At 41.6% G+C, this 18,495-nt stretch overlaps 2 protein-coding genes across 15 annotated transcripts; one reads left to right on the plus strand and one right to left on the minus strand.

The window, feature by feature from the left end:
* Nucleotides 1-332: 332 nt before the first annotated feature.
* On the minus strand, nt 333-17,967 carry LOC137223880 (RNA/RNP complex-1-interacting phosphatase-like). 14 transcript variants are annotated; one of them, XM_067736486.1, is made up of 4 exons: nt 17,696-17,952; nt 16,211-16,286; nt 15,452-15,584; nt 334-466 (listed from the first exon to the last, which is right to left on the minus strand). In XM_067736486.1, the coding sequence occupies exons 1-3, from the start codon at nt 17,935-17,937 to the stop codon at nt 15,528-15,530; spliced, it is 375 nt and encodes a 124-aa protein (XP_067592587.1). In that variant the 5' UTR covers nt 17,938-17,952; the 3' UTR covers nt 334-466; nt 15,452-15,527. The 14 variants fall into 14 exon arrangements, with proteins under 14 accessions (XP_067592589.1, XP_067592587.1, XP_067592580.1 ...); XM_067736477.1 differs by lacking the exons at nt 334-466; nt 16,211-16,286 and adding exons at nt 4,304-4,788; nt 7,542-7,669 and having other exon boundaries at nt 17,696-17,967; XM_067736476.1 differs by lacking the exons at nt 334-466; nt 16,211-16,286 and adding exons at nt 4,304-4,788; nt 7,471-7,669 and having other exon boundaries at nt 17,696-17,966.
* LOC137224134 (uncharacterized protein C2orf78-like) lies at nt 7,947-12,417 on the plus strand. Its single transcript, XM_067737118.1, has 3 exons — nt 7,947-7,998; nt 10,624-10,770; nt 11,063-12,417. The coding sequence occupies exons 1-3, from the start codon at nt 7,947-7,949 to the stop codon at nt 12,415-12,417; spliced, it is 1,554 nt and encodes a 517-aa protein (XP_067593219.1).
* Nucleotides 17,968-18,495: the final 528 nt, after the last annotated feature.

Below are 18,495 nucleotides of genomic sequence, written 5' to 3' on the forward strand. Positions count from 1 at the left end.
CAAAGACATAACGGACATACCTTTCTTTCCTTTTAGGCTACTACTACTCTTACTAAAAATTTACTGCATTTTCAAAATACAGAACATGGAAGCTTATAGCACTTCTTAAGCATATCTAGAGCCTACTGCCAAATACTATAGTTCAATTCATATCTTTAATCTCATTTTGAAACAGCAATTACAAATGTGTATTTAAGGAAACCACTAGCTTCCCTTTTGGAACCCATGAAAGAAGGCCAGGATTCACCTTAGCATAAGATGATAACTACTGAACTACTATGAATTATCAGAGTATCAGAAAGAAGGTCATTTTCAATTACGGGTTCCATTTACCTCTGGCTTATAATAGCGGCGAGTATATGTTAAGTCAATAATCAGCCCAAGTTCTTCGTTGTGTTCTTGGAGTTTGTTAAAAAAGATCCAAGGGGGAGAAACATTCTTCTGGAGCAAGATTCTTGTCAAATCTCTGTCAGAAAGAATAAAATAAGAAAGAACATGCGTTTAAAATCCTTTATTATATTATCCATTTATTCAAACCCTGTGATGCTAACATATGAGCTTCAAAGTAAAGTCTCTTCCTCTGGAGTTTACAAGCGGTATTACGATCCTTTCTTACAGAGAGATTAGACGGCAGAAAATAAGCTCACTTCTATATAGTTATTTCTATCTTTGTTTATTTCATGTTGGTCTCCTAACCTGACTGTAAACTCCCAGAAGGCAGGGACCACATCCATTTTGCCTACCGCTGTACTGCCAGCTCCAAGCAGAGTGCCTGTAAATAGACACATAAATAAATACGTCTTGAATATCTACCTATATGAAGGATGGCTTTCACTGCTAAATATTCTTTTATGTATTTGGCTTACTTATGTACTCTGTTCGATTGAGCTCTTTAGTTATTCAGGTGCCAGCAACACACTTTTCGTTTTAAATTAGTAGACTAGTTTTAGAGCAGTTTGAGATTCACAGCAAAACGGAGCAAAAAGTACACAGTTCCCACTTATACCCTCTCTCCTTCATCCCACACAGCCTTCCCCATTATCAACATGCCATACCAGTGTGCTTCCTTTGTGAGAATTCATGAACCAACACTGACACATCATTATCAATCCAAATGCATAGTTTATTGCATTCATGGTACAAGTAACTGACTATTTCTTTATTTCTAGTATAGTCATCCCCAGACATTTACATACAGAGATACATATTACTTTCTTATAAATTACTTTATTCTTTATTTAGAGTTAGGGCATTCCATTGGTTTTTTTTTATTAATTAAGTAGAAAAGTAGATTGTATTTATCTATGAATTCCATTTGTGGATAGCAAAAGGGGTAGTAAAAAGTATTTGCTATAAAAAGGGAAAATGGAGTACGACGGGGTTGAGAGCCAGGGCTCTATATGGTGAATTCAGATTTCTCGAAGAATATGGTATTAACTTTTGCTTACCTTTTTTAAAGGAACTTTGACAGCAATGAAACGCGTCCCAGGCATCTGCTGTTCAACTGGGAGATAGTCTTCCCACCTGTTAATATATTTTTTGTTAGGCAAATTTTATGGTAGGCTGTCTCCCTGCATAGGATGAATGCGCCTTGAAAACGGAAATCATATCCCTCTATGGTAGGTCCCTCTTCTTTCTGCTTTGCATTTTGCTGCTCCACTTATTCAACCCCACCTTGTAATAAGCTATACTTCCCTTGTTCCTGTTCTCCCATCTTGAAAACAGATAAAAGGCAACAAAACAATGCAACGGTCTCAACAAATCAGGGATATCTAAAACCAGAGATGGCCAGAACTTCTGTATCCCTGATAGAATCTAGCTCACTGTTGACTAATAAGGCATCATTAATACATGCATGTTGACTGAAATAGTTTGAACTCAATTCCTCCCTTTCACAGTTTAGTTTTAGTCCTCATACAAAACCTGATAATAAAATTCCTTAATGCTAGGAATCACAGTGAAAAATAATATCTGAACTGACTTCTGTAAGATGAGTTAGAACTAAGGTTAATTCAGTGTATCTGAAGCAGAGAAAGTGAGGGCAATAGTGGCACAAGATGGGGCTAGAGAAGCAGAGAGGGTTCTAGACCACGCAGAGTCTTAAAGGCCAACAGTTTGTTTTCTACTCTCAAAACAATGCTTTTGAGCGATGTCTGTGAGCAATGTTCCAACCTGCTTTTAAGGTTTCTTGTGTGCAGAATGGATTGGAAGGAAACAAGAAATATGGACACTACTTAGGACCTAATTGCAACACACAGGCAAGTTCAGTATTAGGATGTTAAGGGAGAGGTGATAGATTCAGAAGAAATTCAGGAGATAAACTGAAGCGGGCTTAATGGGGTATGAGATGGAGCAAAGTCTCACAATTAATCATCTGAACGTACATGAGCACACATGAGCAAAGTCTCACAATTAATCATCTGAACGTACAGAGGTAGATCTCTCAAATGACACTGGTTAGGAAGCAACAGTACGCCCTTTATCATTCCAAGAGACAACACAAATCAACTGTCTCGATGGAAAATTCGGCAGTACCCGTGCGTTTCTTCACTCAAACTTAGTTCCAGGTCCTCTTACTCACATTTTCTGTGCCAAAACAACACAGCTTGAGGAATTGAAGGGGATTCCATGTTCGTAATTAAGAAGTGTCCCCAACACTGACAGTCCCATCTTAAAAAGCATTCCCTCTGCATTTTACCCGAGGAGCCATGGCCAGAGCCTCCCTTGTAAAACGATGGGGAGAAATCAGAACATCACACACTGTCCCTTTCAGCTACTGTGAACTGAACCGCGAGACGACCAATACCCCCTAGCACAGCGCGGACGGGGCAGCCCGCGGGGGCAACAGTCACAGGAGACAGCACAGGAGACGAAGCCCAGGCCCAGGGGCTCTGGGCTCCACCGGCAACGCCCAGGGGCCAAGGCGTTATTACCTTTCCGGGATGTGCTTTCCGCCCTTCCTCCTGGCCGACGAACGTCCGGAAAAGCCACGACGCTGACCCCAGCGCCCACGGGCATGATGCCACTGGCTCATGTGACCCCCAAGGTGCCACCTACCCAACGCCAAGAGTGCCAAAGTCGCCAGCCCGGCTCCCCCGGTGCCACCACAAGGCCCCGAAACACAAGCGCCTAGGCACAAGCCCACGCAGCTCGCGCACCTCCTTCTCCTGCGCATGCGCCACCGCCCGCCCAGATGACGTTCACACGCCCAGACGCTTCATTCATAAAGAGGAGTATGACGCCTGCAATCCCCTCCTTAGCCGGAAGATGGTAGCAGAGGTCCACTAGTTCGTGGTGTGTGCACCCTTCAGAACTCCAATCACATGGGACATGGAAAGCTGTCCCACTCTCCCAGTACCTTGTGTGGTTCTTTCAGATATTTCCCAAGTGCTTTACATTCACACTTGTTGTATCTTGTATGTAAGTATTTCTACGTAATGGAGATCCTGTATTTTATACAAGAGCTGCATACCAGACATAGTCTACAATCTGTCGTGGATCGTGAGTTTCCCAGTCAATTTTTGCGTACATCCATCCCATTCTCTTTAATAGCTGCGTCACATTACATAATTTACACGGCCAGTCCGATACTGATGGACTTTTAGTTGTTTTCAGTTTGGGGGTATTCTGTTTGTTTGTTTGTTTGTTTTTGTCCTCTGTTATAGATAGGCTGCAGTGTGAACCTCTTTATACATGTGTATAGCTATATATAAATTTCTAGACATAGAATTTCTGGAATGAAAGAGATGCAAACTTAAAATATTGAAAGGTTTTCAATCAATCTAATCTGCCTAATCAACCTTCAAAAATACTCTATCAACTTACACTCCACTCACAGTGAAACATTTATTGGGTTTCTATTATGTGCCTGGTATCATGCTGGAGGTTGACAGTATGGATTTACATTTTAGACAATACCAAAATATGCTTGAGAGAGATAAGAGTGGAGCTCAGGTATAACATTTCCTCACAGTATCAGGCATAGGGATTGGTACCTGTTAGAAAAACTATGAATCCTGCCACAAGTGGAACAGCAAAGAACAGCATGTCCTACAGTAGGTCTGAAGGTATAATAGCATACTAAATTCCATTGTTATTTATAATAACAAATGTTTTTTGTTAGTTTTACTTTTCAGTTTCTAGTTTCTGAAAGTATCTTACATACACTGTTAGTAATCTTCACAACCATCTGAGCTGGGTAAACTGAGTCAGGAAGGTCAGAATTATTGAATGAATGAATGAATGAATGAGTAAAAAGATCACTAGCTTTAACGTATCTGGGACAGTCAATAGTCTAACCAAGTTTCAATCCACAAGCATTTATTTACAATTCTGAAAACTTCCACATACTTACAAATGGGACAACAGTAGTCAATTACTACTTGGATAAAGAAAAGATACACGTTAGCACAACCTAGTTTACAAACTTACAATTAGGCACATTCAATTTGGTGCTAAGTCATAAAATATTCTTTTGCAATTTATGAAAAATATCCAATGGGCATGTAATGGCCAAAAAGTACAAATGATACAAATATCTATAGACATGACAACGTACAAATTGTGACATAAATCTATCGGAAACTAGAAAATCTGTGTTGGTCTTATAGTTCCAGCTTGCTAAAAGATACAGGCTTTGGGTGGGAACACAAAAAAGTCCAGACCTGGCCATAACGGGGTTTCCAGAAAGTATGCGAACTAGCAAAGAGTAGGCCTCTGGATGGGAGTGGGTCCAACATGAGATGAAACAATGCCTTAATGGGTATGTAGTATGCTGGGACGGAAAATCTAGGAGCAAGGGATATTTGGAGAATCAGACAGCGAAGTATTTGACACTAACAAAATCTACCAGTATCCCATAGGGCCTCAGGTACCATGCAAGGGTTTGAGGGATTCCAGTTATTTAATTAAATCAAAATGTGACAATGGGAGGAATTAAGGACAGCCTCAGGGGTAGACGAACTGGGGATGTTACACCAAGACATGTCTCAGTCAACCTGATGGGTTCAAAATGCTGGGACAAGACAATACCCTAACTGTAAGAATAAAGGTTTCGGTCAGGGTAGGGCCTCATGTTCCTAAGTGCTGAAATAGAGCTCTTTAGTTTCTTCCTCCTACATGGAAGATTCTTTTAGAGGTTAAGATGATGCTGAGCTTGCAAGCTAAAGTTAAATGGCTGGAACTAGGGAGAGAAAATAAGTTACATAGGCTCGGAACCAGGAAAAGCCTAACTAAGGGTTTGCCTAACTAAACAGAATTGAAAGTTGGAACTGCATAGTTTAATAGGTAAACATTTTACTGATACCAAAATGTGTCTTACCACACTCCCCCCAATCTCACACCGCCCACCCTAACCTGCAGTGGCTACGGGTCCCTTGATTTCCATGGAAATATAGAGAAAAGAGACACTGATCTGGCTTGCAGGTATTTAGTAAGTTGTTAGCCTCACATCACATACTAGTATCACGTAAGTAGGCCATCTGAAGTAGGAAGCTTAGGGGAAAAACCTTGAAAAACACTTAAAAGCTTAAGCCACATCTCTATACTAACAACACCTTTCACCATTTCTTCTCAGATAAGCATCATCCCCATCAGTGAAAAAACTCGTATCTCATAATAGGAAAAACAGGCCTAAAAATTAAATGTGTGTCTTTGGAGGTCCCATCTATGGGACATCTTCCTGGTACTAGAAAAGTCCCCAGAAAGATCAATCTTTGCACCCCTCCCTGAAAGCTTACCACCAAGGAAAATGACTAGATCCACAGATTTCCTCCCTCAAACCAGCTTACCTCACGTATAAATCATTAGCAACTCGGCCCTTACTCACATTATCACAGTCACAAGAGTGGTTAGGGAGCAAAGCACTAACCACGGGAACTGAAACAGAGGCAACCCAGGCCAAGTTGGGCTGATGGCAGATGTCTGCTCCTTACGCTTGGGTACGTAATGTGACTCACCGCAATGCCTTTTTCACAGACCCCCTTTAAAGTTTCTCCACAAAATCCAACAGGTCAAGTTCGTTCATGATGCTTCAAGATAAACAATCGTCAAGAGAAAAACATGCAGTATGTCTTACAATGTTGGAGTCCTTAAAAATATGACAAGGAAATAACCATGTAGACAAAACCAGAGCATTTCAAAAAATCTGTATTCTACAAACATACGAGTGAATGCTATTAATAAGGTAATATGACATAAAACAAAATGAGAACTATATGTAAGACTGTTCCCTTTAGTGTACAGAATTCATGGCAATTGCTGCACTATCGAGCTACTTATATCTATGACTGTCTGTCCTGGTAATACAAAATGAGGCCAAAGTGTGTCAACTTGTTTCCCACAGAAACCACAAAATCTACATGAATCTCTTTACTCCTGTGCCCTTTCACCTTATCTGCTCCCAGTTCTCCACGAAATGTCCTCTTCCTTCTCTAATTATTCTCCTCTTCATTTTGCTAGGCCTTGCACCCAAGCATGCAAGACAGAGAATCCTAGAGGTCCAAGATTCTAGAGTGGCTGTTTGCAAGGGGCAGGAGATTAAAGTTAACTGCCACACTGTATATACTTCTGTGCAAAGAAAAAGGGACAGTATTCAGAATGTCTCTCACGTATAAAAGAGCTGGATGGCAGGATACCTGTGTGGCCCAAGGAACCAGAGGTAGCAAATTATGGGGAAAACGATTGCAACCAAAGGCTGGAAGAGGAAAGGTTTGCAACCAGCTCTGTCTCCTAGCTCTCTGGTATCTGCGTCCAACGGGCAGAGTCTATTTTGTGAAGCATCAAGCACTGAAAAGAAGACTCCTGCTGCTGCAAGTTGACAGGAAGTAACATCCATGAGGGTAAGAATGGCAAGATCAAGGCTTGTCCTAGAAACAATGCCCATAATGGAAAAAAAAAAAAAAGTAAGCAGAAGAGAAATGTAAGTCGCAAGTCCAACCCCTGGCCCAGCCTGGCCCAGCCCAAGGAAGGTAGGAGTCAAGGAGACGAAACTAAGAGAAGAGCCTTGGACCACAACACTCTCCACAAGGTACACTCAACAAACTTCACCCTACGCTTTAACCAAGTTACAAAAAGAGCTTCTTAATCCCTCCTTTGGCTCCTTAAAAGCTGCTATAAGTTCACTAATTAGACAGATACGATTTCAGAACAACTGTAATAGTTCAAACTAGATGGCTCTTGCCTTCCTAAGGATATTAATTACATAAGATATATATAGCTCTAAGTATACGATACATAAAATATAATACTGTGTAGGATACAGGTAACTGTTAGTAAATTATATTAATGAACGTCTGTAAGAAATGTTGCAATGATTTCCCTAATGTAAGAGCCTGGGGGAGGTAAATCTGTCTTCTAGGATTTCCTCCCCAGAGCTCAGAAATTTAGGTGTTGTTTTAGCTCTCCTACACTCTCTCCATCCAACCCCGCCCTCCTGTTGGGGATCGGGCCTCCCTATTGGCTATCTCATACCTTGAAACTGCCTGCTTTGTGACATCATTCTCCTATATCATATAAGTGATCAGTGAGCGGGAACCAGTGACCTTTGTACTGGACACATGCGCCGTTCAGCTGCAGCCACTCAGACATCCTCTGCTGTTGCCTCCTCATCCCTTGTATCTGCAGTTGATGTTTTCTCTTCTTCTCTGACCATGTCAGGTAAGAAAAGAAACTTTTTAAAGTTTTTCGTTAGATTTATTTTGCCCCTAAATTTACTAGTAGATTCAAAATAGCATGGAATAATGAGGGAACGTATTGAACTAGAAGTCTGGAGACCTAATTTCAGTTTTGACTTTGGCATTTACTATCTGTGTGACTCTGGACAAATCATTGACTGTCTCACAAAGCCTGATTTTTTCCTTACCTGCTACGTTAGGATACTACATTGGTTGATCACTCTGATCCCTGTCTTTTCTAATATTGAGCCTTAAAGGGTACCCATGTAGAAAATGAAATCGGAGACTTCTCAAGAGTGTTTCAACAGAAACACAGAAAAGCCAGGTGACATAGAAAACTAGCAATATATAGCAAGATGTTTCATCTCTAATGGTCTCCCTCCACTAGTATTTCGACTAGTTGAAAAGAGAAAATAGGGAGAGAGGATGGAGAGTACTGGGCTATATAGGGAGGCACAGAGTGAAACGTAAGGAAGTTTAGGATTGTTTTCATCAGCACAGGCCAACAGGAACCAAGACATAGGAAAAAATATAAGAACGAAGAGGGGAAGCATAGAGGAGCTCTCAAGAAAAACGTAGTTTGCAATGGAATGTTGATGGGAACCAAAGATTTTAAATTAAAGCACAAACAGCATAGAGTGAATTCTGCTCAGAGCAGGGCAAAACAAAGTTCATTGTAGCAAATCCTTATTTTAACAGACTAAGAGGAAAGTAAGGACAGAAGAGGGTATCACCAAGAAAGGCAGCTTACCAGAAAAGTCATACTCAGTGTTTTTTTTTGCTTTTATTGCCTCTCTGAATACAGTTGGCACTTGACAGTCTTGAATGTAAACATTTTAGAAATATGTCCTAGAAATCATGCTTCCTATATACAAGAAACCAAAGTGCTTATCTAGGGGTCTGCTTTTCAATGTTTTATTCTTCCTAATTTTTAAACTATGTAGACGTTTTACCAATTAAACACTTTAAATGATATCTTCGAGATTGAATCAGAAGGACTATTTCCTTTGTGTGATATGTAGCTTCTAAGGCAAGGTTGCTTTTCATCTTTACAGTTCTTTCCTTCCTAACACAGAGAGCACATTGATCAACAGCCATCGTTCGTTTTTAGATCTTAGCTACCTAAGAAGAAAAAGAAACAGTCAAGCCCCACATCTCTAATTCCACATTGAGGGAATTCGCTGGCGGTCCAGTGGTTAGGACTCAGTGCTTTCACTGCCAGGGCCACGCGGCGCGACAAAAAAAAAAAAAAAAAAAAAATCCACATTTATCTAGAACAATATTGCGGAGTCCTTTCGATATTCTTACATTTGAAAATCTTTTTTAACTGGATTCTAGTGATGATGGTTTTTTTAGGTTTGGGGATGTCATCTTCTTGGATGTTGAAGATGATTATAATCTAAGTTCTAGGATAAATACAAAAACCTTCTTGATACTTTTTAAGCTTCCTTTCTGCTTATTATATATTTCTATTCTTTGAAACATATATTTCTACCAGGCTGAATAGAAACATATATTTCTACCAGGCTGAATATTTCTACCAGGCTGAATATATATTTCTATTCTTTGAAACATATATTTCTACCAGGCTGAATACCTGTTACTTGCTGGGTAAAAATATGAATGAGCACAATAATGAAATTCTTTTACACTTATTATTTTGCTGTCTGCTTTGTACCAGTTTTCATTGAAATACTTGTCTGCATATATTGTGGCTACCTATACATTCACATTGATTGAATTTTGTTGCTCTTTAGGCATTTTTACTGATATATCTTCTCTGTCTGTATGTATTGGCTAGGAATTCATTCAAAATCACCTTCTATCGTGTTTTGGGTTCACAGTATTCACTAAAATACAGTGGGCAAAATTCACTTTCATAACATTGCATGTATGGTACAGAATGTCATTTGTTAGTAAACTCATTATGCTCTGATACTTGCCACATACCCCAGTTTTCATAACTATGTATTTCTTTTTCGTTATGTAATATGTTTTTCATGAATTTTCTTTGTCTTTCTAGAACTTATTGTATCTTCCTCCATATAAATCATACACAATATACCAGTTTATTCATGGATTAATTATTACTGCTATTATTATTGGTGGTGGTGTTATCACCACTTTACAGATGAGTAATCTGAAGTAATCAGATAACATTTTTCTTTCCAAAAGCACTTAAGAAATTCACTTTCGGGTAATCATTTTGAGGTAGGATGAGAAACCAGGCTTGAAGAGGGTAAAAATGACTCTTTAAATTTACCAGTTGGACTGAGCTATATGTGAACTCTAGGTAATAGCGTGGGAACTGCACAAGCAAAGTGAGACACTGAAGATCACGATGGTAATAGCCGTACTGTTTTCTAACGGACAAAAAAAAACTGCCTATAGTGTAAGTTCTATTTCTCCTGCTTTCTGGCAGTATCGTGCTCAGAGTAGCGTCCTGGCAAGGAAGTCAGGATACTTAGGTTCTGAAACCTGGTAAGGATACTAACATAATGAGAGAACTTGAACAAGTCAACCCGACCTCTCTGAGCCTCAGTTTCCTTCCTCATGAAATGAGACTGTGAAAATAGAAGTTCTCTAAGGACCTCCTAGTTCTAAAATGCTTCCAGTCTAGGAAACAGCATAGAAGTCAATACTAGTGCAGGCTGAAGGGAAAGATAGGGCAGGGAGAAGGTTGCTTCCAGCCTAGAGAACAATGTCTGAGCCATACCACTTGGGTCTTCTGCCCATCTGTGCCCAACATGGCAGCACAGGCAGTTAATACAGAAGAGTGTAAAACTGCTCAGTCCTTACAACCATCATAACGGTCTGATTTTTGGTTTCTCAGTAAGTATTGACATTAGAGGTGTCCTGATAGCAAGAACCTTAAGATAATGCTGTTCCTCAAACATAGTGAGAATTTATCAATCTCCCTGATGTTTTCATTACCCTCTTGTTCTTACAGAAAATTTCCAAAATCCATTTCTACTTGGAACTCTAAATTCTCTGCAGCACTCTCTTCCTGTGGTGAGCAATGCAACCTCCCTGACAGAAAGTGTCTGCAACTTCTCCAGAGTCTCTGCTCCTGCCGTCGGTTCGGCATCAGCTACCGGTAGGTACCTCCTTCCAGACACAGACACACGTGTAGTGCCTACCTTCACCAACAGTCTAGCATAACTACGTTATCTGGAGTTACTGACCAGAGCCAGATCTCCACTTCAGCTGCTTCCTATTCAGGTGTTCTTGACTGGGACATCACAGGAAGCACTGAAAAGAATTCTTCTTCACTTGGAGACTTTACTCTGGCCGTCACTGACCAGCACACAGCTGCTTCCTCCATGTTTATGGCAGCCCAGTATGATAAAACTGCAGACCCCAATAACATGGTCCCTCTATATCCAAAGGTCCCAACGTGATCAAAGCCAAAGACAACAGAGCCATTAAGGTGAATCAGGTGCGGGAAAAGCCAAGTGTCATAAAGGCTCCCTCTGATCAACCCAGAAAGAACAAACATAAAGCTTCTGAGCCTATCAATGCTGCTCCCAAGGCCAAAATCCAGCCAAAGAATCCAGAGTGCCTGATAGCGGGAGAAGTGGCTCTATGCAATGCTGCAGTCAGTGACAGGGCTCCTGTGAACACGGCCAAGGGTTCTAAAGGCAAACCTCAGAAAGCTGCATCCAGGAAGATCAGCAAAACGAAGAGCCACGGGCAGGAAAAGACCAAAAGGACCAGAGGAAGAAAGAAGGCTGAAGAGAATAAGCAGTCAGGGAGCAAAGTCAAGGCAGGAGAGAAGCCAACAATTCCCCAGACGAAGCGAAAGGAACACCAAACTGAGCCTATCCAAGAGAGCTTTAAAAAGCCTCGAACCGCCCTACGCGTGCGCATGCTGGAGGCTGTGCGGGTTTTTCATGCACTGGGGGCGAAGAATGATAAGAGAACTGGGCTCTCCTCCTGTCGGGTCTTGGGAAATTCAAGCAACCCTAAAGACCCCCAGCCACCCCCAGCTATCCAGCCATGGCGGAATATCCCACGTGAGGGTAAGGGCCCTGAGAAAACTCAAGGCGAAGCCCAGAAACCAGACAGCAGTGCTGAAAAAGAGTGTCCCTCTCCATCCCAGTATGAGCTGCTGCCTCCTGGGAAGGTCAAGTTGATACCTCTGCCTTTTTCTGCCTGGGACAAGCCTCAAGCTCGACCTGCTCCTCGGAGGCCACAGTCTCCGGCCTCACATTGGCCTGCTGTTGCTGACCGTGCCCACGCTGCTTCTACTAACTCAGCTCAACCTGCTGCAGTCAGTTCTTCCCAGCCAGCTCCTGCCTCTTTGCCAGGTCCTGCCAAACGAGCTCAGCCAACTGTGACCAACCCAACCCAACCGGGTTGGACCGACCATACCCAGCCTAGTGTCCCTCCGTCTGCTGCTCCTAGGCCTGCACCCTACAAAACTTCATCATGCACTTCTCTCCAGCGGGAGCCTGTTCCCCCTGCTGTGACTAAGCACCAGTCCCCAGCCAAGCTCCAAACCCCATTTCTACTCCAAGACTTCAGCAAGAAACCAGTTCCATGGAGGGAACCCAATGTTCCTGAGCCAGTAATGTCAAAGCCCATCGAACTACAGCAGAGGCCCGAGCGGGAGGCCATGAAGAGGCGGGCCCAACAACAACGTGAGAATGCTGCCAAATACACCTCTTTGGGGAAAGTGCAATTTTTCATTGAGAGGCAAAGAGAAATGGAAATTGCTGACTACTACGGATATGTAAAGTAACAGCTGCTAGGATTGTTGGTGCCACCTTGGGGACCAGCTCTTCTTCCATATATAGATAAGACAGGCATAAATTTATTTATATTGGTATATTTTAAAACAATAAAACTGAATAAAAAATGTAATAGAATTAATAGATGAGTAATAAACTTTTTGAATTCTGAGATGCTGCTAACTGCGGCGTGTTTTTTTGTTTTGTTTTGTTTTGTTTTTGATGGGGTTGGAATCAAAGTCTGCATGAGAAAGGAAGGACTGAAAGTTGGATGGGAGAATGAAGGAAAGGGGTAAAAACTGAGGAAAGAGGAAGGAACTTGGCCCAGGGCTAGGAAGGCCAAAAGAGATTTATGGATTTATGAAAGGAAGCAGGAGTGAGGATGAAATGGCAGAAGTAAAAAGCAGGGTCAGAGGTCAGGGTTGAAAGAACCAAATTTGAGTAGAGTTGAAGATGACAGAAGGTGACTCTAGGTTTACTAGGAGAAATAGAAAAAGTCTCTTGGGGAGGTTGGCCTTAAGTCTCACAACCACCAGATAGGTATTTAAGAAAACAAGAGGTTCAGGACACATCTCTGAAAGGTTTGAGTTGCCTTATCCAGGCGTGGTTATAGTGGGGGGATAGGGAAATCTACCAGAGAGGTGGCTAGGGCTCAGAGTTATCCTAGGGGCAGCTGACGACAGGGGCAGAGCCAAGGGAGCTGCTGCATCAGGAGGCCCACGAATAGGGCCTGGTATGTAAATCACCGTGTACTCAACACCTGAGCACCAGGGCAGCTAAGGCACTATTCAGTTAATCCTGGCAACGACAGGCAAGGCCAGTATTCCTGTGCCACTTCACTTAGAGAGGTGAATATAATCATCAAAATCTAGACGGGACAAATTACCTGGTTTCTTTAAAAATAAAATTCAAGGAGGATAAAAAAAAGTGAGAGAGACATGGAGGGAGAACCTAGAGATTAAATAAGACTTCAGAGACCTAACCATCAACGGCAAAGTGTGGACCTTATTTGGATCTAACTCAAAATTCTTAAAAACAATTTTTTATGACATTTAGGAGACAACTGCAAATTTGAGCACTCACTGGGTATTTACTATTAAAAAATGATATTAAGGAATAAAAGTCCTATATTTTAAAGATACGTACCAAAAATATATAGCTGGGGCTTCCCTGGTGGCGCAGTGGTTGAGAATCTGCCTGCCAATGCAGGCGACACGGGTTGGAGACCTGGTCTGGGAAGATCCCACATGCCGCGGAGCAACTAGGCCCGCGAGCCACAACTAGTGAGCCTGCGCGTCTAGAGCCTGTGCTCCATGACAAGAGAGGCCGCGATAGTGAGAGGCCCGCGCACCGCGATGAAGAGTGGCCCCAGCTTGCCGCCACTAGAGAAAGCCCTCGTACATAGACGATGATCCAACACAGAAAAAAAATTAATTAATTAAAAAAATATATATAGATGTAATTACATGTTCTCTTGGAGCTGCTTCAAGATAATGTGGAATGGGGTGAAACAGGTGGGGGTATAGATAAAACATGACAGCCATCAGTTGGTAAATATTAAAGCTGGATGAGTTCATGGGTATACAAGGAACACTCACAGTATTTTTATACTTTTGTACATGTTTAAAATTTGTGATAATCGTTTAAAGACAAGACGACACTGCAGAAAACAGTTTGGCAGTTTCTCAAAGATTAAACGTAGAGCTACCGTATGATCCAACAACTCTGCTACTACCTACACTGCACATCTAAAAGAACTGAAAGCAGGGATTTGAGCAAATATTTGTACACCAACGATCACAGCAGCATGATTCACAATAGCTACAAGGTGGAAACAACCCAAGTGTCAATCACCCGATGAATAACAAAATATGGTATATACACACAGTGGGATTCATTAAGCCAAAAAAGGAATGGCATTTCATTACATGCTATAACACGGATGAACCTTGAAAACACTAGGTTTAGTGAAATAAGCCAGCCATAGAAGGATAAATATAGTAGATTCCACTTACACGTGGTACCTAGGATAGGCAAATTCATAGAGACAGAAAATAGAATAGAGGTTTCTAAGGGCCGGTGGGAGGGATAATGGGGTTGTTACTGTTTGATGGTTACAGAGTTTTTGTTGAGGATGATGGAAAGGTTTTGGTTATAGACAGTGGTGATAGTTACACAACACTGTGACTGTAGTTAGTGCCACTGAACTGCATATTTATAAATGGTTAAAATAAATATGATTTATGTATATTTTACTACAATGAAAAAAAGAGGAACAACTGAGTTGAAATTTCAATTCTTCCTTGTCCGAGAGTCAGTTTCATCGTCCGTAAAATTAGTAATTGTAGTTGTCTACCCTCTGAGCTTAGTGCAGAGTAAGCACTCAGTAGGAGGTATCAGTACTACTTCCACTTCAACAGCAAAGGATTGTTGTGAAGATTCACAAAGTCAATGGATATGAAAGAACTTTCTAAAGGGCAAACCGCTGTACAAATATTAACAAACATTAGGTGTTACTGTCTCCCAAGGCCATGGAACAGGTCAGAAGAAGGGTAATTCTTTTGCACTGGTATGTCCTACATGGGCCAAGAGAATATATGGGTTTCTCTAATATATCAGAAGGTATTAGGAAAAGAAAGCATAAAACTTAGAGAACAACTGTCTTTTACCCCGATGCTTAAACACGCTCAGGCAACTGCTTAACATAAGTGCCAAAGACATAACGGACATACCTTTCTTTCCTTTTAGGCTACTACTACTCTTACTAAAAATTTACTGCATTTTCAACATACAGAACATGGAAGCTTATAGCACTTCTTAAGCATATCTAGAGCCTACTGCCAAATATTACAGTTCAATTCATATCTTTAATCTCATTTTGAAACAGCAATTACAAATGTGTATTTAAGGAAACCACTAGCTTCCCTTTTGGAACCCATGAAAGAAGGCCAGGATTCACCTTAGCATAAGATGATAACTACTGAACTACTATGAATTATCAGAGTATCAGAAAGAAGGTCATTTTCAATTACGGGTTCCATTTACCTCTGGCTTATAATAGCGGCGAGTATATGTTAAGTCAATAATCAGCCCAAGTTCTTCGTTGTGTTCTTGGAGTTTGTTAAAAAAGATCCAAGGGGGAGAAACATTCTTCTGGAGCAAGATTCTTGTCAAATCTCTGTCAGAAAGAATAAAATAGAAAGAACATGCGTTTAAAATCCTTTATTATATTATCCATTTATTCAAACCCTGTGATGCTAACATATGAGATTCAAAGTAAAGTCTCTTTCTCTGGAGTTTACAAGCGGTATTACGATCCTTTCTTCCGGAGAGATTAGACGGCAGAAAATAAGCTCACTTCTATATAGTTATTTCTATCTTTGTTTACTTCACGTTGGTCTCCTAACCTGACTGTAAACTCCCAGAAGGCAGGGACCACATCAATTTTGCCTACCGCTGTATTGCCAGCTCCAAGCAGTTTTTTGCATTCATGGTACAAGTAACTGACTATTTCTTTATTTCTAGTATAGTCATCCCCAAACATTTACATACTGAGATACATATTACTTTCTTATAAATTACTTTATTCTTTATTTAGAGTTAGGGCATTCCATTGGTTTTTTTTTATTAATTAAGTAGAAAAGTAGATTGTATTTATCTATGAATTCCATTTGTGGATAGCAAAAGGGGTAGTAAAAAGTATTTGCTATAAAAAGGGAAAATGGAGTACGACGGGGTTGAGAGCCAGGGCTCTATATGGTGAATTCAGATTTCTCGAAGAATATGGTATTAACTTTTGCTTACCTTTTTTAAAGGAACTTTGACAGCAATGAAACGCGTCCCAGGCATCCGCTGTTCAACTGGGAGATAGTCTTCCCACCTGTTAATATATTTTTTGTTAGGCAAATTTTATGGTAGGCTGTCTCCCTGCATAGGATGAATGCGCCTTGAAAATGGAAATCATATCCCTCTATGGTAGGTCCCTCTTCTTTCTGCTTTGCATTTTGCTGCTCCACTTATTCAACCCCACCTAGTAATAACCTATACTTCCCTTGTTCCTGTTCTCCCATCTTGAAAACAGATAAAAGGCAACAAAACAATGCAACGGTCTCAACAAATCAGGGATATCTAAAACCAGAGATGGCCAGAACTTCTGTATCCCTGATAGAACCTAGCCCACTGTTGACTACTAAGGTATCATATCATTAATACATGCGTGTTGACTGAAATAGTTTACACTCAATTCTTCCACTTCATAATTTACTTTTAGTCCTCATACAAAACCTGAAAATAAAATTCCTTAATGATAGGAATCACAGTGAAAAATAATATCTGAACTGACTTCTGTAAGATGAGTTAGAACTAAGGTTAATTCAGTGTATCTGAAGCAGAGAAAGTGAGGGCAATAGTGGCACAAGATGGGGCTAGAGAAGCAGAGAGGATTCTAGACCACGCAGAGTCTTAAAGGCCAACAGTTTGTTTTCTACTCTCAAAACAATGCTTTTGAGCGATGTCTATGAGCAATGTTCCAACCTGCTTTTAAGGTTTCTTGTGTGCAGAATGGATTGGAAGGAAACAAGAAATATGGACACTACTTAAGACCTAATTGCAGCACACAGGCAAGTTCAGTATTAGGATGTTGAGGAAGAGGTGATAGATTCAGAAGAAATTCAGGAGATAAACTGAAGCGGGCTTAATGGGGTATGAGATGGAGGAAAGGAAGGTCTTAGGGAATTAAAGCGTTTACTGCACACATGAGCAAAGTCTCACAATTAATCATCTGAACGTACAGAGGTAGATCTCTCAAATGACACCGGTTAGGAAGCAACAGTACGCCCTTTATCATTCCAAGAGACAACACAAATCAACTGTCTCGATGGAAAATTCGGCAGTACCCGTGCGTTTCTTCACTCAAACTTAGTTCCAGGTCCTCTTACATTTTCTGTGCCAAAACAACACAGCTTGAGGAATTGAAGGGGATTCCATGTTCGTAATTAAGAAGTGTCCCCAACACTGACAGTCCCATCTTAAAAAGCAGTCCCTCTGCATTTTACCCGAGGAGCAATGGCCAGAGCCTCCCTTTTAAAACGATGGGGAGAAATCAGAACATCACACACTGTCCCTTTCAGCTACTGTGAACTGAACCGCGAGACGACCAATACCCCCTAGCACAGCGCGGACGGGGCAGCCCGCGGGGGCAACAGTCACAGGAGACAGCACAGGAGACGAAGCCCAGGCCCAGGGGCTCTGGGCTCCACCGGCAACGCCCAGGGGCCAAGGCGTTATTACCTTTCCGGGATGTGCTTTCCGCCCTTCCTCCTGGCCGACGAACGTCCGGAAAAGCCGCGACGCCGACCCCGGCGCCCACGGGCATGATGCCACTGGCTCATGTGACCCCCAAGGTGCCGCCCACCCAACGCCAAGAGTGCCAAAGTCGCCAGCCCGGCTCCCCCGGTGCCACCACAAGGCCCCGAAACACAAGCGCCTAGGCACAAGCCCACGCAGCTCGCGCACCTCCTTCTCCTGCGCATGCGCCACCGCCCGCCCAGATGACGTTCACACGCCCAGACGCTTCATTCATAAAGAGGAGTATGACGCCTGCAATTCCCTCCTTAGCCGGAAGATGGTAGCAGAGGTCCACTAGTTCGTGGTGTGTGCACCCTTCAGAACTCCAATCACATGGGACATGGAAAGCTGTCCCACTCTCCCAGTATCTTGTGTGGTTCTTTCAGATATTTCCCAAGTGCTTTACATTCACACTTGTTGTATCTTGTATGTAAGTATTTCTACGTAATGGAGATCCTGTATTTTATAGAAGAGCTGGATACTAGACATAGTCTACAATCTGTCGTGGATCGTGAGTTTCCCAGTCAATTTTTGCGTACATCCATCCCATTCTCTTTAATAGCTGCGTCACATTACATAATTTACACGGCCAGTCCGATACTGATGGACTTTTAGTTGTTTTCAGTTTGGGGGTATTTTGTTTGTTTGTTTGTTTGTTTTTGTCCTCTGTTATAGATAGGCTGCAATGTGAGCCTCTTTATACATGTGTATAGCTATATGTAAATTTCTAGACATAGAATTTC

This window comes from Pseudorca crassidens, chromosome 4 (genome assembly GCF_039906515.1).
Source record: "Pseudorca crassidens isolate mPseCra1 chromosome 4, mPseCra1.hap1, whole genome shotgun sequence".
Lineage (NCBI taxonomy): Eukaryota > Metazoa > Chordata > Mammalia > Artiodactyla > Delphinidae > Pseudorca > Pseudorca crassidens.

What these genes read in the sequence shown, in the direction of transcription:
- LOC137224134 (XM_067737118.1), top strand. Translation starts at nt 7,947, where the DNA reads ATGAAATCGGAGACTTCTCAAGAGTGTTTCAACAGAAACACAGAAAAG. An exon ending in CAGAAACACAGAAAAGCCAG is followed by an intron (nt 7,999 to 10,623) that starts GTGACATAGAAA and finishes TTGTTCTTACAG; the next exon opens with AAAATTTCCAAAATCCATTT. An exon ending in CGGTTCGGCATCAGCTACCG is followed by an intron (nt 10,771 to 11,062) that starts GTAGGTACCTCC and finishes CTATATCCAAAG; the next exon opens with GTCCCAACGTGATCAAAGCC.
- LOC137223880 (XM_067736477.1), bottom strand. Translation starts at nt 17,937, where the DNA reads ATGCGCAGGAGAAGGAGGTGCGCGAGCTGCGTGGGCTTGTGCCTAGGC. An exon ending in GGAAAGCACATCCCGGAAAG is followed by an intron (nt 15,585 to 17,695) that starts GTAATAACGCCT and finishes TCTTTCTGACAG; the next exon opens with AGATTTGACAAGAATCTTGC. An exon ending in GCCGCTATTATAAGCCAGAG is followed by an intron (nt 7,670 to 15,451) that starts GTAAATGGAACC and finishes AACTTTAAAAAG; the next exon opens with TTTCTTTTCTTACCTGACAT.